This window comes from Strix aluco, chromosome 24 (assembly GCF_031877795.1).
Source record: "Strix aluco isolate bStrAlu1 chromosome 24, bStrAlu1.hap1, whole genome shotgun sequence".
In the NCBI taxonomy this organism is placed as follows: domain Eukaryota; kingdom Metazoa; phylum Chordata; class Aves; order Strigiformes; family Strigidae; genus Strix; species Strix aluco.
The window spans coordinates 8339307-8360873 of NC_133954.1; the positions used below are offsets into that span (position 1 = coordinate 8339307).

Sequence of the window (21567 nt, forward strand, 5' to 3'; positions counted from 1 at the left end):
ACGGCGACAGCCGCCAATGAGACGACGCGCAGAAGCCTACCGCCCGTCTGGGCGCTCGACTGGCAGCGGCGCGCACCAATCCCTGCGACGCAGAGACACCGCCCCTTCGCCCCGCAGCCGTTGCCATGGCACCGAGCGCCCCAGGCCCCCAGAGCAGGGCGAGGCCTGGGGCCGCCATGGCGGAGCCTCCATCGCCCCGCAGGCCCCGCCACCGCCCCGGGGGTCCGCCATGTCCCCAGGGCCCCCGATCCCGACATCTCCTGGGCGTAGAGGGGGCTTCGGGCCTCCTCAGGGGGGCTTGTGGTGGGGGCACGGCTCGTCGGCCTCGCCCGCCCCCCCGGAGCGGCCCGCGGGCCTCCCCTGCGCTCCCCCAGGCCCTGGGGCCGGTACCGCTGCCGAGACACGACCCTGCCCCACGCTCGCCCACGGCCCTCGCAGGTCTCCGGCCCCGCGCAGGCGCGAGGCAGCCACCGGAGCCTCTTGCAGGCGGCGGGACTGAGTCAAAGCCGAACGCGGAGCTTCGCCTCGGGCCCTGCAGTGAGTCAGTGGCGGGGCTGGGAGCGCAGCCAGGGCATCGCCTGCTAACCCCGTGCTTTACTTTCTTCATTGCTCCAGCCCTTGGCTAATTAAAAGTCTTTCATTTCATGCTCCGGCAGCTGCCCAGTTGGCATACCCCTGCTCATTACGCCCAGGCCTGTTTTTGGGTTGAGAAAAGCGAGCTCTCCTGGTCGGCTGCTCCTCGCCCGTGGCGGTGGGAGCTGCTGGAGGTGCAAATGGTTGTGTCAGAGAGATGTAACGCCGTGGGGAGGGGGAGAGCCCGGAGCGGGGGACTCCGTGCCCCTGGGTGCTGATGCTTGGAGTAGGACGGGGCTCCCCACCTCACAGACAGAGCTGTTGCCTTTGAGCTGCTCAAAACCACCTGCCAGGGACTGTCCGTGTGTCTGGCTGTCACTTGTCTGCCCAAAACAAGTCGCTCTGTCCGTGGGTCTCTCCACAAGCACCGCTGCTAATCATGGGGGAACCCGCTGCCCAGTTTGAGTTTGACTGAACAACCGAGGTCTCGACTTTCGATGCCTTTTGAGACAGTAACTACCCAGCAAAGGTGAGGGAAAGGCTGCAACTCATCCCAACCACCTCACCTGGTGCCTGAGGACCTGCGCTGCGCAGCCGGTGGCTCTGAAACCACTCGACAAAAAGCGCCAGGATCTCCTGTCAGAGCTGCAGGAGCAGAGGCAGAAAGGTGCTGCGAATGGCCGCAGGAACGGGGCCAGCGTCAGGCCCCCGTCCCGTCCTCACCTCTCCGGAATGATCAACCACCAGATCACCAAGAACTCTGTAAACTATTTAAATAAATAAGCACGGAGTGAAGTCGGTGTTAAAACCGTCGCCTCTGAGCAGGTTATTTATACCTTCCCCATCGATCGATCGACGCGGGCTTCCTGCCCAAATCAATGCCAGCACCCACGGGGCGAGGGGCAGCCCCTGCCAGACCTGGCAGCGAAGGCGGGCAGGTAGGAGGTAAGGGCAGGCGGGCAGCACCACCCCTGCCTGCTATTCCTGCAACACTGCAGCTGCCCGGAGCGGCCGCAGCTGCCAAAACCAGACACCCTCTTCCCTGCCCCAGAAACTCGCCGGGACAAACAGGATGCCAGAGACAATAGTTCATCTGAAAAAACGTGGAAAATGAGCGTGGGCTCCGACGCCTCGCAGCGGGGTGAGGTTTCCCAGCCGTGGGTGTCTTCCCAGGGCAGCGGCGTGAGCAGAAACCCCTTCTTTTTGCCAAGAAATGTTGGATTAGATGATCCTTGAGATCCCTTCCAGCCTGGTTTTCTGATTCTTTATGGCAAGGACCAAGCTTGCAGGCACAGCTGAGAGACGGGGGACAGGCTGAGCATCCCCCCAAACCCGGATAGCCCCAACACTGCGAGCAGGGAAGCTCCAGAGCATCCAGGGAGACAGGCACGACAGGGAAAAGGAACCGGAGTGGCCAGGGGAAGGTGGTGAGGAGCCTCGAAGCACCCAGATCCGAGCGATTTTGGGTCATGGGCTTGCCCTGCCCCGGTTGCTCCGTCTCACTAATCTCCTCCTGGAAAACAAGCCACAAAACACCCACAAAAGCCGGGGTGCGGCCCCGGCCTATGTCGTGCCACAACCGGCAATTTGCTGAGGCAACGGCGGCGGCCCCGGCACAGCCCCACTGCCAGAGCGGTTCCCCCTCGATCCCGAGAGCCACCGCTCAGCACATTTCACACCGGGTGAGAAATTTGGGGGCGCTGCCATCCCCGAGGGGTTTGCAGTAGAGCTGCCTCCCTTGAGAGCTTTATTCGAGCACCGTCTCCCTGTCCCCCCTCTGCTGCACCCCACGGGGATAAACCGGCTGTATGGGAGCGTCCTAAAAACCTCCCCAGGGCTGTGGTCAGCCTCCCGCCAGCAACCCGAGCCGGGCTGCCCCTCGCAGGGTTATTTTTAGTGTGTGCCCCCCCCGGGAATATTTGGAGGGCTGGCAGGCGTCCCTGTGCCCGGCTCCTCGGGCAGGCAAAAGCCTTTTGGTGCCTTGTGCTGACGAGGGGGGGCATGGCGCCCCTTCCCCACTGCTCCCCCAGGAATACTGCCCCCCCTCCACTTTCTTTTCAGCTGGTGGGGACACTTGGGGACAGCCTGGGGCAAGCAGCATCCCACCGCCCCCCCCCCCTGCCCCCCCCTCCTTCGAGGCCCTGGCCCAGGCTCCCCTGTGGGCTCAGCCCCTGGGCATGGGTGGGTCGGGGGGGGGGGGGCTGTGCCCCAAGGCTGGGATCACCTGTGATGGCACCTAGTGGGGTACCGACCCCCCCCAGCAGAGGCCAAATCCTGCATCAGGGATGTGCTTGCACCCACCGGTGGGACCCCACATTCCTAGGACCCCCCACCCGCCTCCCCCTGCTCACTCCAGGGGGGGGGGGTGACCCCAAGTTAAATACAGTAGAGGTTAGGGGCGGGGTGACCCCCCTGTCCCACTGCTGAGCCGTCTTCCCCCTCTGGGACTTCCCTGAACCCCTTAATTCGAGGTGTGTGGGGGTCCCAGTCCCCGTCCCACCCCACTGCCCCCCCCCCATCAGTCCTTTCCCAAAGGAGGTGCCTGTGTGTGGGAGGGGGGCACTGGGGGAACAGCCCCTCATGGCCGCACATGTGGCCCCCCCTGTTCCCCCACTGCCTCCATGCAGCACGCTGGGGTGCGGGACCCCCCCCGCCCAGGGGACACCCCCCCCCTTTCCCCCGTGCTGCTGAGCCCGGGGTGCAGGGGGACAAGGCTGTGGGTGCGGGGAGGAGTCGGGGTGCGGGGCTGGGGGGGCCGGGGCGGAGCGGGCCGGGGGGGCGGGGTGGCGAGTCATGGAGCCCGCGGGACCGGTACGGGACCGGGACCGGGGCTCCGCAGCCCCCCCGGGAACTTCGTGCGGCTGCGGCAGGACCGGGGGAGCGGGGAGAAATGGGGGAAAAATGGGGGGGAACGAGACGGGAGGAAAAACAAGGGGGTAAAGAACATGGGGGGGAAACGGGGGGAAAATCCACGGATAAACAGGGGGAAAAACGGGAGGGTGGGAAAACCGGGGGGGGATGGGGATAAATGGGGGTGAGCGGGGGGAAATGGGAGGGGAAGGGGCTGGTGGTGGGAGGAGGGGGCAGAGGAGGGGGACCATGGTGAAATGGGGGAGATGGGGGACAGGGAGTGGGGGAGTGGGGGGAGAGGGGAGAAATGGGAAAATGGGAAGAAGAGGGGAAATGGGGAAACGGATCTGGGGGGAATGGGGAGAAACGGGTGGGGGCAGGACAGGGAGCAGGGGCACGGGACAGGGGAGCAAAGAGGGTCCCCAGTATCCAGACCTTGGAGGGGGGGGAATCCAGGGTGGGCTGGGGGTGGCCGGACCCACACGGGGCTGAGCCCCTTGGGCCACGGCCCCCCTCCCCCAGGAGCCCTCCCTGTACACCGTGAAGGCGCTGCTCATCCTGGACAGCCTCGGGCAGCGTCTCCTGGCCAAGGTGAAGCCCCCCCCCGCGCCCCCCCCCCCGGCCTCAGTTTCCCCAGGGGATGCTGCCCAAGTCCCCCAGCCCCCCAACCTCAGGCATCTCCCCGCTGCCAGGCTGAGGGGTCTTGGGGGGGGCGGGGCCTGGCGGTGACCTTCGGGGGGGGCCCAGTGTGGGTTTGGGGGTCCTGGCACACACCTGCCCCCCCCCCGACCCCCCAGTACTACGACAGCACCTTCCCCACGGCCAAGGAGCAGGCGGCCTTCGAGAGGAGCATCTTCCTCAAGACCCACCGGGCAGGTGGTGAGTTGGGGAAGGTCCCTCTCAGGAGCTTTTGCAATCACGGGGGGGGGACACAGTTGCAAAAAATTTAATGCTGGAGTCCGGGGGGGGCTCTAACACTGTCCCATGTCCCCATGTCACCCGTGTAGGTGAGGTGGCCTGTCTGGAAGGACTCACCGTCGTCTACCGGAGCAGCGTCGACCTTTTCTTCTACGTGGTGGGGGGCTGCAGGAGAATGAGGTACGGGGGCAGGGGGGGGCAGCCCCGGGGACCCCCGCAGCCTCGCTGACACCCCCAGTTCTCCTGCAGCTGATGCTGTCGGCCGTGCTCGCCTGCCTCCTCGACACCCTCGGCCACCTCCTGCGGTGAGTCCCCGGCCCCAAACCCCCCGTGCCTCGAGCGGGGAAACTGAGGCAGGGCAGCAGTTTGTGTGAGCCTGGATGAAATCCCTGTCCCCTAAAACCCCGGCTGGGAGGGGGGGGTCAGTGCTCCTTTGGGGTAGTGTGGGGGGGGGGGGTGTCCGGGTCCCAGCACCTCCCATGGGACCCCAGGCCGTGACCAGGAGCGGGTCCAGCGACGTCTCCCACCCGCTCGCCCACAGGAGGGAGGTGGAGAAGCGCTGGCTGCTGGACAACATGGAGGGGACCTTCTGGTGGTGGATGAGATCGTGGATGGGGGGTGAGCTCCTGCTGGGGTGGGGGGACAAGCAGCCTGTAGCACTGGGGGTTGCAGGGACAGGGGGTGGCGTCGTCCCCCTGGGTGCTGGGAGGGGGGCTGACCCCATCTCTGGCCCCATCTCAGGGTGCCAAGGGGGAGCTGGGCACCCCGGGTTGCTGCCGTAGCTGCAGCTCTTCCTCAGGGCTTTGCACAGAGGGAGGGAAACTGAGGCACGGGGCGGTGGTGCCCGGGGGGGGGGACAGGAGGGAGCCATGGCGGCGGGGGCATCCCGGGGGGACCGGCACAGCCCCGCGCTGCTCCGCAGGGTGATCCTGGAGAGCGACCCTCAGCAAGTGATCCAGCGGCTGAGCCTGCGGGTGAGTGTGGCCATTCCGCTCCGTGGCCTTCCTCCACCCTCCTCTGCCTCTCCCCATCCTCCTCATCCTCTCTTTATCCCCCCCTCCCAGGCCCGGAGCCAGCAGCGTATGGCTTCGTCCTCTTCGACTACCTGGCAGGTGGCTCGGAGCGGAGGGACACCGGTGGCCACAAATAGGCAGCACCGAGGAGGTGTGACCCCTTCCCTGTGCCCGGGGGGGTCCGCCCGGGGTGGGCAGGGATTGGGGTCGGGGTCCGGCCGCTGCCGGAAAGTTCCCAACCGTGCAGCCTCGTGAGCACCGCACAGGATGGGTGCTGAGGGGCTGCTCCCTGTGTCGGGGCACCCACTGGGTCCCCTTCACCCCAGCACCCCACTCCTGGTCCCCTTCCCTCCCCCAGGTTGATGCCAACCCTCTGTCCCAGCAGAGCGTGTCCCAGGTAAGTGCTTCGTTAGCCTCACTAATGAGGGGGTGGGTTGCCCAGTTTTACCCAGCAGGAAGGAGATGGGGGCACAGCCTGCGTCCCACTCCCGTTGTCACCCCAGCACAGGGTCCCACGCACCCCTAATTGCTCAGCACGAGGGGTACCCCCCCTTCCCCAGCCAAAGGAACCCAGGTGTCCAGCTGGGAAGGGCCCCCCAAGGTCAGCCTGGCCCCCGCCCCATCCCTGGGGTCTCATACCAGGTGCTGCAGCCCACCAAGGAACACATCAAGCCGTCCCCGCTGACGTGACAGCCCTGGGGTGTCCCCTCGGAGGAGCTGCTTGGAAAGGTGGGACCCCAGAATCAGGGGGACACCGGGCAGCTGGATACACGGACCTTCCCCGGCATCCCCCTGCTCCAAACCCCCCACCCCAGCCTGGATCCCTGGGCCGGCTCCTCCTCGACTGCACCCACCACCTCCAGAGGCCCCTTCCCAGGTCTCGTATCCACCCCCGGAATTAATAATATCAAGGAAAAATTAAGCACTAATGAAGGAGAATTGATTCGCCGTTCCCGCTCGCTCCCAGCCGAAGCTGGCCATAAATAAAGTTTTCCTCCCCAATTTGGTGTCTCTCTCCTTCAGCTGTGTCGGGGTAGTGGGTCCCTGTGGGTACATCACCCATCAAGGCCGGGCTTTGGGGCTCTTTCGCTTTTTGCTGTGTTTTCTGTGGAGGAAAAGGCGACGTTTATGGGGTTTTCTGTTAAATTGAACTCTCACCGGGTCATAATTTTAACCCACCACAGATCAACAGGGTCCCCACAGGGTGGCCTGGGGCTGGCAGGAGGCTGCGGGACCCCACCGTTGCGCTGTGGGTCTGGGCAAAGAGCAGAGGACACCCCCCCCCCCCCAGCCCTGCCCAGGGCGGGGATGGGTGCACGCAGCCGGGCACCCAAATGCTGCCCACCCATGGGTGCCCATGCGTGGGGCAGCTGCTGGGGTTGCACCCACGGGAGGGCACAATCTGCCCTGCCATGGTCATGCTGCACCAGCCTAGGGACCCCCCCACCTTGGCATCACCCCCTTCCTGGGAGCCCCCCAGCCTACAGACCCCCCATCCTGGGGCACTCAGCCTAGGGACCCTCCCACCTTGGGATCACCCCCTTCCTGGGAGTCCCCAGCCTACAGACCCCCCATCCTGTGGCACCCAGCCTAGGGACCCCCCCACCTTGGCATCACCCCCTTCCTGGGAGTCCCCAGCCTACAGACCCCCCATCCTGGGGCACTCAGCCCTGGGACACCCCCCCCTTGGGATCACCCCCTTCCTGGGAGCCCCCCAGCCTACAGACCCCCCATCCTGGGCACCCAGCCTAGGGACCCTCCCACCTTGGCATCACCCCCTTTCTGGGATCCCCCATCCTACAGACCCCCCCATTCTGGGGCACCCAGCCTAGGGACCCCCCACCCCACCATGGCCCCTCCACCGCCTCTTGCGCGACGCTCCCTAACGCCGGGGACGCAGCTCGGCTCTTGCCCGCCGCTCCCTGGCGCGGCCACGTCTGTATTTGCATATCCCCGGCCCCCGCCCCCGCCCCTTCCCTTATACGGTATCTGTCCCCGCCCCCTGCCCGCCTTAGCCCCGCCCCGCCCCGCATGCCCCGCCCCGCCCCGGACTGCGCATTCGCGATCCTGCAGCGCCACCTGCCGGCGGTCGGCGGGGGGGGGGGGGGCGCGACGCGGGACCCCCCGGAGTGGAGCCTCCGCCCTGAGACACCCCCCCGGCCCCGGACCGCCCCTCCGGAACCCCCCTGGACCCTCCTCCCTAAACCCTCCCCACCACAGCCCCCCCCGCCCCGCTTTGGGATCTCCCAAATCCTCGGGATCGCCCCACTTGGGGACCCCCAAGTTCTAGCGACTCCCCCCCCCCCCAATCCTAGGGACCCCCCCGCTGTGGACACCCACCCACGCCGCCCCCCCGGGACACCCCACTCAGGTTTCCCCACCACTGTGGGTCCCCCCGTGACACCCCCCCCCCCAATGCACCCACTCCCGGCCCCCCCCCCCGGCTCTGGCCCCCCCCAACCCCCCTTCCCACCTGCTCCAGCCCCTCACCCCGCGCCCACGTGGACCCCCAAGATGCGCGTGTGTGTGTGTGTGTGTGTGTGTGTCCTCCAAAACACCAGTGACCCCCCCAAAGTCTTCCCCGCCCCGCGACCCCTCCCTACCCGGCCCAGCTGCGGGGGCTCCCCCGATCCCGGGGGGCTGCGGGGGGCATTAGAGGCGGGGGGGGCTGCGGGGGGGGCGGTGCCCCGGACAGACGTTGATGGATGGTCTCCGGGCAGGGAGAGCAGCTGGCAGAGCCACCCGCATCCCCGGGGGGGGGGGGGGGCCCAGATGTCCCCACAGCCGGGACCCCCAACCCCCAGCACCTCTTTGTGCCCCCCACCGCGGCCGCCTGCCGGCCCTGGGTCCCCAAAGCCCCTTCGCCCCCCACGTCCCCCTCGTGTCCCCGAGGAGGGGACGGTCCCAGCCCAAACCGCCCCCCCCCGGGTCCCTCCCAGGAGCTCGCAGCCCCCCAGCACCGCCCCAGCCTTGCCCCCCCACAATGGCAACAAAGGGCAGTGTCTGGCGGGACCCCCCCCTTCTGCCCAACACTGGGGGCGGTGGGGGGCCACGGGGGCCGGGCAGGTGGTTGGTTTCTCACCCTGGGGACCCCCAGTCCCAGGGACCCCCCCCCAACCCAGGGGCGCCCCAAAATCCACCCTGAGTCCCCGTCTGTTCCGGGCTGGGGGGAGGGGGGGGCTGCCCCATCATGGGAGGGCTGTTTGCCCCCAGCTGTCCCTTGGGGAGGGGACCCCGGGTCCCCCCCCCCTTCCCATCCCGGGCAGCGCGGGAACGGAGAACAAAGAGGAGGAGGAGGAGGAGGAGCGCGAAGGCTCCGCGGTCCCCCGGCCATGACAGCTGGTGCCCCCAAGTGACACGGGACAAAGGCGTCGCCGCAGGCCATGGGCCCTGGGACAAAGGGGCTTCACCCCCCGGGGACTGCGGGGCTGGGGGGGCCCCGAGCCATCACTCGTGGGGGACAGGGCACACGGGGACCGACCAGACCAGTGGGGCTTCCCCGGGAGAGCCAGGGCTGGGGGCCACCAGCCCCACGTCCCCACTAGCTGGACCCAGCCCCACGCCACCCCCAAACCCACCCTGACCCCACGGCCATGAGACCCCGAAACCCCGGCAGCTTGTCCCTGTGCCACCCTGCACCCCGAATCCCGGCCAGTCTGGGTCCACGCCACCCCCGAACCATGTCACCCCCAAACCCACATCACCCCCAAACAACGTCCCCCCCGTCCCCCCTTGATCCATCCCCACCCAGCTGGCACCCGAGTGCGTGGGGGAGATGATGGCGATGTCTGGGGGGTGCAGGGTACCGGGGACGGGGTGGGGGGGGACACACAGCCACGCTGGGGGTGCGGGGGGTGCTGGGGTGCCGCGGCGGCGGGAAGGGGATTCATTAGCCCGGGGGGGGGGGGGGGGGGGGGAGAGGTGGTTCCAGCGGCCGCCTTGATTGATGGCCTGGCCTCCATCTTGTCAGCCGGGTTTTGTCTCCCGGCCGGGGGGGAGGAAGGGAAGAGAAAGGGAAAGAGGAGGGAAAAAAAGACCCCGGGGCGGGGGGGGCAGCAGGGGTTGGGGTGCTGAGGGAGGGGGCCCCTCCTCGCCTGTCCCCGGGCTGTCGCGGTGATGGATGGCCCGGCCGGGGGTGGCCGCCTCACTGCAGCATCCTCGCTGGGGGGGGGGGGTGTGGGTTGTGCACGGGGCTGGTGACCCCCCCCTCCTGTGGGGTTGGGGGCCCTGGAAGCCCCCAGAGACCAGCTTGGGGCTGGGGGCAGTCCCCCCCCTCCCTGGCCACGTTGTGGGGCTGGGCTGCACACAATGAGCCCCCATTCCCCCCAAAACCCCCTGGCTGAGCCCCCCCAAGCTCATCCCACCCATGGGTGCTGCTGGACAGGGGGGTGACTGCCCGCAGAGCCCCCCCCCCACCCCATCCAGCCCCGATCACTCCCCCAAAAATAAACCACGAGGATTTTTCCCCTCTCTGGTACCTCAACTCTCCCCCTCTCTCTTATCTTCACCCCTGCCAAGGCTCTGGAGGACCCCCCCAGCACCCGGGACGCCCGAAGCGGCTCTGGGGGGGGTCTAGCCCTTGCCCCCCCCCCGCACGAAGCTGTCGCCCCCAGCCCCCGGGTGATCCATTCGTCCCCGGGTGCGCTGGGGCATCTGTCGCCCTGTTCCGTATTGTTTTAACGAGGAAATTAGAGCCCATTAAGCAGCTGCAGTGTCTGCCCGTAGGAAAGCGCAGGCAGAATCGGGGGGGGGGGGGGGTCGGGGGGGTGAGGGGCAGGAGGTGTCAGCACCCCCCCACCCCCTGGAGACCTTCTTCTCCCTAAAAATAGGCTGAAAAGGGATGGAGGGGGCGAGGAGGGGGACAGAGGGATGCAGGGAAGGATGCAGGGATGGAGGGATGGGGGGGGGGGGGGGGGGGATGCAGGGGACAAGCAAAGGCACCGGATGGCGCAGGGACAGTCATGGGGACAGTTGGGGACATCGTGAGGGGCAGAGGGAATGGGGGGGGGGGGGGGCCTGGGTTGGCCCCCCAGATGGTGCCCCCGCGCCGGCTCTCTGCTGCGCTTCGCAGCTAATTGAGTGAAATGGCTGTCAGCGATGTAATTAAAGGGGAGCGCGGGGCTCGGGCAGGCCTCAAACAGATGGAAGGGCCCTTAATTGGTAATTAAATTCCTCCCTGGCAGGTGAGATGGAGCAGCAGCCGGGGCCCCACAAGGCCGCTGGCAGCCGGGGCCCCCCCCCAGAGCCGCTGAGGGGGAGGCAGAGCCGGTCCCTGGCCCCATCGGAGCTGGGGGGGGACACACACACCCAGAGGGGGGGGGGGCTGGGACCCCCCAAACCAGCCTCATCCCTTTGTCTGTTGATTTCTGGAGCAAACCCCAACCCAGGGCTGCAGTGTCCCCCCCCCCTCCTGCGGCCCATCAGCCAGTGACAGTCACCCCGTGTGGGGGACAGGGACCCGCAGGGGACCCCCCCCCCAGCATTTTGGGGGGGGTCCTTGCCTGGGATTGGGTCCCCTCTGTCCCTTCACCCATCCCCGAGGGACACGGGGTGCGTGTGTGTGGGCGGGGGGGGGTTGGAAACCCACACAAGCGCCTGCTGCCCCCCCCCCCCCCCAGCAGCCAGGAGTGGGGGGGGGGGATTTTATTTTTCTGTCATTAATGTCGGAGATAATGGGAACAGCAATCGGCGGCGCCGGCCAATATTTCATGTGCGATGGGATGGCGGGGACGGGGCCCCCAGACAGCGATATTAATAACGGCCCCGCGCCGCCGCCCTAACGAAGCGGAGGGGTGCGGGGGGGGGGGCACCGCGGGTCCCCCCACCCTGCTGCCGACTCATTTAATTCCTCATTAAAGCCCCCGCGGTGCCACTGCCCCCCCCTCGCCAGCCCTGACCTGGGGGGGGGGGGGGGGCAATGGCCACTGTGACCCGCGGGGCTGGTCAGGGAAGGGGGGGGCACGCTGGGGTCAGGGGTTGGGGGGCAGCCCCGCGGCGGGGGGGTGTTAGTTCCAGTGGATAAAGGGGGTTTTATGGCCAGGACCCCCCCCCCCGCCCCGCGGCAGATGCCTTCCCCACCGCTCGCTCTGGAGACGATGGTGACCCCGCGGGTGCACCCGCTTTCCCCCCCCCCCCGAGTCCCGGCGCTGAGCTCCCTCTGCCCTGGCAGGATGGGGCCCCCCCCAGCCCCCCCCCCCCCGGTTCCCTGCTCCATCCCCAGGCAGCTCGGATTTAGAGACGCCGTTTAATTTGCCGTTAATCACCGTTAGCGGGGTAATGAGGGGCGCCCCGAAGCCTGGGTGGCTCTCTGTGACCTTCACCCACGTGTTGTGTCCCCCCCCCGCGGTGGTGGCCGCCCCCACCCAGCACAGCTGCCACGATTGGGGGGGGGGGCTGCACCCCGGGATCTGCCCCCCACGGGGAGCTACAGGAGGGGGGTCCAGGGCCCCACAGCCAGTGGGGACAGGGACGGGGACAGGGACGGGGACAGGGCCCCCCCAGCCCAACGTCTCGCTCGGGTGCTGACTGCTAAAATCCCCTGTGGTCCCCCCCTGGGAGCCCCCCCCAGCCCCACAAGTGGGTCCCATGGGCGCCCCCACGCCCACCCCCGCTGGGCTCAGACTCCCCCCCCCCCCCCCCCCCCCCCCCACGGCAGCACCCCAGACGCAATGGGACCCCCCTGGACCCACTGGACGACCCCTCCTGCCCCACAGAGCACCCAGCCCTTCGGGGGGGGGCGCTGACCCACAGCAGAGACCAATGAGCAGCTGGAAGGTGTCAGGGGGGTGGGACAAAAGCAGCACAGCGACCAATGGGCTGATGGGGGGGGGGGGGAATGCGTGACGTGTAGGGGTTGTGTCAGGCCCCTCCAGAGATGCTGAGTGAGGGTGGGGGGGCTCCAGCCACGCCCAGCCCAGTATGTCCCAGTAGAGCCCAGTATGGCCAGGGGGGCCGGGCTCTGCCCTCCCACCGGCTGATGGGAAGGGATGGGGGTGGCGGTGCCTGGGGGTGGTGTGTGTGTGTGGGGGTGTTGATTAATGGGGGCCATCGCTCACTGTCCGGCCCCCCCCCCCTCAGCGCGGCGATAACGAGCGGCAGGAATAATGAGCGGTGTCACTCCACTTTTCATCGTGATGGAAAGTCATTACAGGCGTCACCGGCGGCGACAACCAGCCATGAATCAACTGCTCTGCTATGAAATTAAAATCGAATCGCCCACCCCCCTCCTTCGCCACCCCACCGTGGCCCCCACTCCCCCCCCAGGAAGGAGAGAGCCCCCCCCCCCGCCCTGCAAGGGCCACCCCAAGGACAGGGCACAGGGGTCCCACGTCACTGGGGTCACCCCAGGGCCACCCCCCAGGGACTGATACACAGCAGGGGATTTAGGGGCTCCCCCCCCCACCCCAAAGTCCAGATCGATGGGTGGGAGAAGCGCTTTGGCTTTATTCAGCAACATCCACCCACCCCCCCCCCCAGTGAGGCCACGGCCACGTTACCAGCACCGCAGAGCTGGAAATGAGGGGGGGGTGTGTGGGGAGCAGGACCCCCACCCTGCCCCTCTCTCTGTGGGTGCCTGTCCCGGGGGGTGCAGGGGGGGCTCACAGTGAGACACCCATCAAGTTCACCGGCCGCCCGCTGTAGCGCTTGGAGACGTCGGCCTCGATCTGCAAGACAGAGCCAGGGAGTGGGGGGGTGTATTAGGGAGTGTGGGGGGCAAAAAGAGGGGGGGGGGGGGCCTGCAGAGTTCACACACACCCCCCTCACCAATTTCTGGAGCTCCTTGGTCTTCTCCAGCAGCCGGTCGAGTTTGGGCTCCAAGGTGCCCTGTTCTGCCAGGGCCTCCTGCCGCTTCTGCCTCATGGTCTCCTTCTTGGCCAGCAGCAGCTCCGCCTGCTTCAGCTTCTGCCGCAGCAGCTCGCTCACGCGGTCCACGTACCTGTGCGGGGACAGCCGGGGCCCCCATCATCCCATCGCCCCCCTCCCACCCCAGGACACCTCAATCTCCCACTCCAGATCCACCCTGCAGAGCCTCATGGTCCCCCCTCAAGCCCTTGACCCCCTGGTTGGTGTTTTTTTTATTTTCCACACCCCCAAAGCGAGAGGACGGGAGAGCCAGGCCCCCCATCACCCCCGTAGGTGCCCATCCCCACCCAAGACACCTCAATCTCCCACTCCAGATCCACTCTGCAGAGCCCCATGGTCCCCCCTCAAACCCTTGACCCCCTGGTTGGTTTGTTTGGGCGAGAGGATGGGAGAGCCAGGCCCCCCATCACCCCCACAAGTGCCCACCCCACCCCAGGACACCTGAATCTCCCCGCTCCAGATCCACCCCGCAGAGCCCCATGGTCCCCCCTCAAGCCCTTGACCCCCTGGTTGTTGGTTTTTGTTTTGGGGTTTTTTTTCCACCCCCCCGAAAGAGGACCTGGGGGAGGCGAGGATCATGAAGAGATGCTGCATGCTGCGGGTGCAGAGCTGGCCCAGCAGAGCCCGGGTGGTGGCCAGGAGAGAGCCCACGCGGGCGCTGGTCTGGCCCTGCAGCACGGCGGGCGCCAGCTGGAACTGGCTCACGGCCACGATATCGGCCTCCTCCTCCATCTCCACCAGCCGCTGGGACAGGAACAGCTCCAGCTGCGGGGACAGAGCCCAGGGACACTCATCCCTGCGGTGGGACGGCGGCAGGGCGGCCCCTGCCCCGGGGTTGCGCGTTGTCCTCACCTCCATGAGCTCGTCGATGAACTGGCTGCGGGTCTCGGTGTTTTCCAGGAGCGTCAGGGCGTCGGAGCCGCAGGCCACCCCCTCAGGCACTGGGGGATGAGCCAGGGGTGAGTGGGCAGGGAAGGGATCTCCACCTTCCCCCCACCCCAACTCATCCCGTACAGGGTGCTCAGCATCACCCCACAGCACCGTTTAGTGGAGACGCCCCCCTTGTGCACAGGCAGGGTGCCCAGGGTCACTGCAGGCAGGGAAGGGGGAGGAAAGGCAGGGTGGGTGCTGCCTGCTGCCCGCTGGGACCCCCCGTGTCCCTTTTCAGCCGTGCTCACCCTCGGTGCCAGCCTCCAGCACCGTGATCTGCACCTCCTCGCTTTCCCCATCTCCCCAGTCAATACCATCATCCTGCTGCAAAAGAACAGGCACCCTGTGAGATGGGAGGGCCCGGGACACCCCCAAGATCCCCAGCCTGGCCCTGGAGCAGGGCCAGACCCCAGAACCACACAACCAGGGTCCCACACCTGGGGAGTGGGTTCCAGCGTGATCCCCCAGTCGATCTCCTCGCCCTGGGCCGCCCCGTCAGCAGTGGCACTGTCACCCGCCCTGCTTGGCTCCAGCGTGAAGTCTCCCCAGTCGATCTGCGGGGAGAAGGACAAGAGAACCCCTGAAACACCGGGGGACAAAGAGCCTAACCCTAACCGACACAGGGCAGAGCCGGCTGGGGCTCTCCCCAGCGCCGCAGCTCAGCCCCGGCTGGCCGGGACGTACCGTGTCCTCCTTCGGCGGCTCCGGCACCTCCTCCACCTCCGGCCGCTCCACGCGCAGCGGCTGCAGCCCCGTCCTCCACTCGTACACGGTCGTGTTCCCTCTCTTCCCCACGTACCGCAGCAAGGGAACCACCAGCTCCGTGGAGCTGGCAGCCAGCGCAGGGACATCAGTGCCCAGGCACAAAGTGGGGGGACCCTGCCAGGACCCCCCCGCCCGCCCCAGAATCCCTCTGGGAGAGCCCCAGAGCCTGGGAGCAGCCGCCAGCCCAACCCGCTGTCCCCACAGGTGGGGAAAGGGGATGTGGGGGTCCCCTCCTGCCCACCTCTCGCACACGAACTCCACGCAGGCCTGGTACAGCTCGATGGCCTCGGAGAGCGCGCTGGCTCCCGCCCCGATCTCGGACAGCAGCGATGGCAGGTCCTTCACCAAGGCCAGCAGCTCCTGGCGCACGTTGTCACCCTGGGGACAGAGCAGGGATGTGTCAGGGCACGGAGACAGGCAGCCAAAGCACCCCCGGGATGGCTTCACCCTCTACTTGAGGAGCTACACACGGACAGGAAGGGGATGGAGGACTGAGGGGTCACCTACACACACCCCAGCTCCTCCCATAGGTAAGGTGGCACCATGGGGACATCATATGTGACACGTGGACGCAGCTTGAGCCGCACTGAGGCCAAACGCAGGTGTCTGGGGGCTGCTTTGGGGAGGGAGGTGGCACAGCGGGAAGCCCTCCACCACGGGGCCGGGCGCAGGGACTCACGGTGATGCCGTACTGCTTGCAGGAGGCGAAGAAGCGCTCCCGCAGCTCGGCCGCTCCCAGCTGACACTCGTCCTCGCGACGGGCAAAGTCCTGCTGAGCCTGCTGGCACCGGCTGATTTGCTTCCGCAGCGAGGGGATCTCGTAGCTGATGCTGCGCACCAGGAGGCTGGCGAGCTCAGCTGCAGGGAGGGGGGTAAAGGGGGTGCTGAGAGGCCGCGCCAGTCACCCACGAGGCCCTTGGGGTGCTCCAGCCACCTCGGCTGCTGTCCCAGCCGCACAGCAGAGCCACCTCATCCCCGTGGGACTTGGCTGCTTAATCATGTCCTGCCCCTTTCCCTGCCCACCCCATCCTCATCCCAGTTTGGAGACTGAAAACCACCCACCAACACCCCCCAGGGTCTCTCCGGAGCCGCCTTACCCAGGTAAGTGTTCTCCTTCTCATAGAGGTACACGATCTCCTGCCAGTCCTGTGGAAGGACGAGGAAGCAGAGGGTGGGGGAGGCTGCGAACACGCTGGCTGCCACCAGCCACACGTCCCCAGGCCCGTGCTCACCTTCATGCGCTGGGATGAGTAGCGTCAAAAAGGTTCTTGGTGGAGGCTTCAGTGCCCTTGAGGATCTCCACGATCCTCAGGCAGTGGAAATAGTGCAGGTCTGTGTCAGAGGGAGGGACACAGTCACTGGGACGTCTGCCAGGTGCCACCCTCTCCCACCTCAGGCCCGGGGACCGTGGGTCTCAGAAGGGGCTAGTGCCACCGACTCCTCATCTCCTCCTCAGCTGGGGGAGGTTGCCATAACCAAACCCTCAGGAACAGGCTCCTGGTGCGACACTGGCCCCCAGTTGCCCGTGTCCAGCTCTCCTGGGACACCCCCAGGCTCCACTCACAGGCCCCCGCGAGCAGCTGCTTTATCTCCTCATTCTCGGGCATGTCTTGGATGGCCGCGTTGATCTTCTCGCGCACGGCCAGCACCTGGCTCTGCCATTTCAGGTTTGCAGTGTCTCCTGTCCACCAGCCAGTCTGCGAGGCAGGGAAACAGGGGGTCAGCGGGGAGAGGGACCCTGGAGGGGGGGACCATCAGGTCTGGGAAGGGCTGGAGAGGAAAGGGGGTGTGTGGGGGGGTTGTGTCACCCCGCTGCTGTCTGGACTGGGACAACCCTACGTGGCACCGAGGTGGGCAGCGCTGGGGTCACGAACTGCCACACGACGGGGTGACAAACCCTCCCGGGGACGAAGGACACGAGTGAGCGGTGTCAGCCCGCCCCCACCCACCGGGGAGTCGCGGCACAGCCACCCCCCCCCCCCCCCAGCCCACCCTGGGGTGCTCCCACGCGGGGGAGGTCGGGCCGGGGGTGCCGTACCCAGGAGCTTGCCGGTCTGGATGTCGATGGGCACGTTCTGGTAGTCTGGGGAGAGACCTGAGGGGAGGCGAGGGGCGGCGGGACGCGGCAGGGCCTGGTGGAGCCCAGATGGGACCTGGGCCGCGGCCTGTCCCCGCCTTACTCCAGCGCCCGGGCCCGGCCTGTCCCCGCTCCCCCGGGCCCCTCCCCAGCTCCCCCAGCCCGGGCCCGGCCTGTCCCCGCTCCCCCCCGGCCCAGGCCCGGGCCCGGGCCCGGGCCCAGGCCGCCCCCCCACCTGCATGCCGCCCGCCGCCGCTCCGCTTCCGCTTTCCCCCGCCCAATCCCCGCGCCCCGCCCCGCCCCAGCCAATCCCCGGGCACGGCCTCCGCAGATAAACCAATCATAACGCGCTGGGTCCAACGGGTCCCGCCCTGCTACCAATCAGAAGGGAGCGACTCCGCGACAGGGCCGCGTACCGGCATTTCGATTGGCTGAGGGGCGGCGGGGGAGGGGGCACAGCCGACCAATCGGAACGGGCTGACCGGGCATGGGGGGGGGCGCCGCGCACGCATGCGCAGTGCCGTAGATCCCCAGGGCGGGTCTCTCGGGGGTCCCCAGGGCCGGTCCCGGGTCCCCAGGGCGAGATCCAGCCCCAGGGGATCCCGGATCCTTCGGGGATCCCCAGCTTCCCCCCGAGCAGATCCCGGGTCTCTCGGGGATCGCGGGGTGCCCCAGCACGGAACCAGTGTCCCCCTGGGATCCCCCAGCTGCCTCCGAGGGTCCCTTGGGGATCCCCGGGAGGGGCCCAGAGCAGATCCAGGTCCCTTGGGGACCACTGGGTGCCCCAGCACGGAGCCAGGATCCCTCGGGGACCCGCCTGCTGGGAGCTGTCGCCCCGGGATGCCCACGGGATGTGGGGGAGCAGCTGCCTCCAGCACCCCGGGGACATCATCGCTCCAGGGCGGGGGGGACACCCATGGGTGCCATCCCCAAGCCAGCGTGTCCCCACGAGCCGTGTCCTCGCGCAGGGCCGAGATGGCGGCTCTCCTCCTCCATCCCCCGTGGCATCGCCCTGTCCCCCGCGGTGGCCGAGCGGGGCGGTGGCAGCGTTGGGGACAGCTCGGCGCAGGCCAGCGGGGAGAAGCTGGAGGCAAGAACCGGTCTGGCAGCCCCTGGTTCGGCTAATCCCGCCGAAAGTCACCATAGCCACACTCCCGCGGCTGCCCTTAACTCCTGGCTGCCCGAAACACGTGCCACGTGCCACCCCGGCACCCACCGGTGACCTGCCCTCGAGGCCAGCAGGGCGGTGAGCCCGGCCCGGTGCCACGGTCGATGCCAGCACCCGAAGCCGGTGCGGGCCGGCAGCCGCTGTCGGGGCTCAGCCCCGGGTTCCCCCGTCATGAATATTCAGCCGTGCCCTGGCCCGGCCCCGCTGTTTGCTCAGGCAGGAGGGGTTTGGTCGCGGGTTCACCTTGACGGGAGCAAACGGGGCAGCGGCAGGTAGACGGCACCTGCCCGTGCACCGCAGCCGGAGCTGTCCCGGCACCCCCGGGACCCCCCGGGCTGGGTGGTCGCAGCGGAGGCGTGGGAGGTGCAGGTACACACACGGGGTGCCCGCGGTGGGGGAGTGGGACGTGGAAACCCCCGCTGCCAGCACAAGGTGACGGCACGGCCACCGTTCGGCGACGGGTCCCGCCCGGCTCTGGCATGAGGAGGAAGCAGGCGGGGCACGGCACTGCGGGGGGACACAGCAAATTGGCCCAGGGGGCTACCAGCCATCTTCCCTGGGGTGGTGGCCCCACTCTCAGTGTCCTTGTCCCCCTGTCCCAGCACCCGGCGTGATGCCGGAGGCACCACCCAGGAGGAGCTGGGCAGGGGTCGGTCTGTGGGGTTGGTCATGGCCGAGCGGTGCAGGGGCACGGAGCCACGCTGGCCCCCGGGATGGGGACCCGGGGCTGGGAATCCCCTCCCTGCCCGCTGCTGGGGCAGAGTTTGGCTCCTCCACCCCGAGCCACCCTCCCCCGGGCCCTGCCCCGAGCCACGTTTGGCACCGGAGCCTTCCGGGATTGCCGGGGCCCACCGGTGCTGCTGCCTGTCCCTGCAGGCAGGGCTGGGCAAGAAGAAAACCCCGACCTGGGGTGCAGCAGGTTGTGACCCCCCTGGCAGGGATCCCGGCACCTCCCTGGCTCCCACCTGCTTCCCAGTTCCTGTTCCTGTTTGCTTACTGGGCTCCCTCCCTGCCCCGATACCTGCAGCTGATCCAGCAGCTCCCGGCGGTGCCACCAGCCTTTCCCCCAGGGCTCGGTGATGCCCAAATCATCCCCTCCCGGTACCTGGGGGGTCCTCCTACCCCAGCCCCCCCAACCCCATGCAGCCCCCCTGGCATCTGCCACGAGCATCCCAGCAGACAGAGACCACCAAAGCCGCCTTCGGCAAACGTGGCACCGGGCTCTCCCGTCGGCGTTGCCAGCCCGTGTCCCTTTGTCCATCCCAGGGACGGCAGGGCTGGGGGGCTGAGGGACCCCCCCAGAGGGAGTACAACCCCCACTTCCATTTCAGGGGCCGGCAGCGATGGCCGACAGCCACGGCTGGTGGAAGCTGACCTTCCTGCGGAAGCGCCGGTCGGTGCCACGGTGCTGTACGAGAGCCCCGACAGCCACGCTGCAGCCACCGGCGAGAGCCAGGAGGGGCCGGGCGAGGAGGGGCCACCCGGCTTCGCCGCCCGCCTGGAGAAAATTGTGGACAAGAGCAGCAAGGGCAAACACGTCAAGGTCTCCAACTCGGGACGCTTTAAGGAGAAGAAGAAAGTGCGGGCGACGCTCGCCGAGAACCCCAACCTCTGCGCCGCTGGTGAGCGGGAGGAGAAATGACCCCACTGGTTGTCACCCTCCGGCCACCACCACCGGCTGCCCAGGCCGGCTCGGCTCCGTCCCTCCCGCAGGGCTTCGCAAGGAGAAAGGACTCGGACTGGAGTTTATTTAAGGGAGATGCAAGGACCCTGTTTAATTGCAGCCTGAAGGCTTGTGGCACCCCAGGGACAGATGGGGAGCCCCCGAAGCTGACCGGTTCATACTGGGATGAGGATGCTCACCCCAGCTCGGCCGCTTGCCGCGGACCACCAGAGCCCATCGTTCACCCAGCTCTGCCCCAAGCACGATGGCCCTGATCCCGATCCCCTCCTGCCCGTCACTCCTGTGGGGACAAAACCAGGGGACCCCCTGCTCCTCTCCCAAGCCCAAGGGGCCGCGTGGCCACAGGCAGAGCACTCACGCCACGTCCTTGCCAGCAGTCACCCCCAAACCAGGGGACGTGACGCTTCCCTGCCCCAAGGGAACAACGCCATGGGCAAAGTCCCTGCTGAGCTGCCTCCACGGGGAGCTTGGAGGGCTCTGGGCTTCCCAGGAGGAGCCGTATTCCCGCTCGCATCCAGGAATCGCTCCCTGCTCCCGGAAAGGGAGACCCGACCATGGACCACGGTGCCGGAGCCGCCGCCGTGGGCAGCCGCCGCAGCCGATCTGGCAACCCCGGTGTTTGTTCGGGTTGGTGGAAGCTGAGCCTTTAGTCGGCTCTTGCGACTGCTGATAATTAACTGCTGTTAATAAACCAGGTCTGGAAGCAATGGCAGCTCAGGGGCGCGGGCAGGGCGGGGAGAGCTCAGCGGACCCCCCGGCCCCCCGCCTGGCAGGGTCGCAGGGCTGTGGGTCCCTTCTGCCACCCCGGTGGGGAGCAGCGCCGGCCGCCACCAACGCAGGGACTCCCCGACCCCGCGGAGGTGGGGGGACACGCGGGGGTGGCCGCCACCAGGCGCTGCCAGCCCGGGGTGCCCTCCCGCAGAGCAGGGTGCGCCGTGCCTGAAGTCAACAGCAGCCACCACTTCCCAGCTATTACAAAAGCCGGATGGTGCCAAGCGCCAGAGTCCAACCCCCCACCCCATCTGCGGCACAAACCCTGTGCCAGGGCGGCCCGGCCCCCGCCGGCCCCCGCCCCTCCGTTCTGTTTGCTCACAGGCTGCTCTTTGTCCGGGCTGGGCAGCGCCGGAGGGATCCTGCCCGAGAGGGAAGGGAGGGAGCGGGGAGGAGGAGAGCTGTCAGCACCCAGCTGGTGCCAATCGGCTCATTACGCCCATCGTGGTGGTATCTGGCCTCCCCGCCACGCTCCTACTGCCAGGATGGGTGGAGACCTGCCAGCCCCAGCCCCTTCCTGGGACATCAAGCTGCCACCTCACGCTGTCCCCTCGAGGTGACACCGGAACCCACCCGTCCCACCACGGCAGCTCGTCCCTTAGAGATGAGCACAGCCACGAGGGACCAAGGCCACCGAGCGGGTCACAAGGTGTGTGACGACCCCCACAGACAGCCCAACCTGGCTCCCTCCATCTCAGCACCAACTGAGCCACCAGCACCTCCCGCTGCCACCCCACCGCAGGGTTTTTTCCCAGCACGGGACAGCCGGGAACCCACCAGGGGAACCCACGGCAAAGCCTCGGGGCACCATCCTGCCCCGAGAGCCAGTGACTGGGAGAGCAAACACGGAGCTGGGGGGGTGAAGGTTATCGGGGCTGGGTTCCACTGGGATGTGGCCCAGCGGAGCGAGAGCTGCCAGCACCTTCTGCCGGCTCCGTGGGCCAAGCTCTGTCTG

General features: G+C 67.9%; 3 protein-coding genes across 3 annotated transcripts; 2 read left to right on the top strand and 1 right to left on the bottom strand.

The window, feature by feature from the left end:
* The first annotated feature begins 3354 nt into the window (after positions 1-3354).
* On the top strand, positions 3355-6354 carry COPZ2 (COPI coat complex subunit zeta 2). The gene is given in 12 exon segments (XM_074849627.1): positions 3355-3384; positions 3946-4014; positions 4221-4302; positions 4431-4508; positions 4511-4521; positions 4591-4646; positions 4883-4929; positions 4932-4959; positions 5264-5319; positions 5406-5505; positions 5713-5751; positions 5997-6354. Coding segments are annotated over 10 exon segments (531 nt in total). The 5' UTR covers positions 3355-3366; the 3' UTR covers positions 5492-5505; positions 5713-5751; positions 5997-6354.
* A 6423-nt stretch (positions 6355-12777) lies between these two features.
* Positions 12778-17254, bottom strand: CDK5RAP3 (CDK5 regulatory subunit associated protein 3). The gene is given in 16 exon segments (XM_074849756.1): positions 12778-13018; positions 13119-13290; positions 13777-13982; positions 14070-14158; positions 14396-14471; positions 14585-14701; positions 14832-14976; positions 15154-15290; positions 15592-15770; positions 16010-16058; positions 16145-16170; positions 16173-16244; positions 16477-16582; positions 16584-16609; positions 16951-17044; positions 17225-17254. Coding segments are annotated over 16 exon segments (1566 nt in total). The 5' UTR covers positions 17231-17254; the 3' UTR covers positions 12778-12952.
* Positions 17255-19500: 2246 nt separating this feature from the next.
* On the top strand, positions 19501-20548 carry PRR15L (proline rich 15 like). Its single transcript, XM_074849747.1, is given in 2 exon segments — positions 19501-19558; positions 19561-20548. Coding segments are annotated over 2 exon segments (297 nt in total). The 3' UTR covers positions 19800-20548.
* Positions 20549-21567: the final 1019 nt, after the last annotated feature.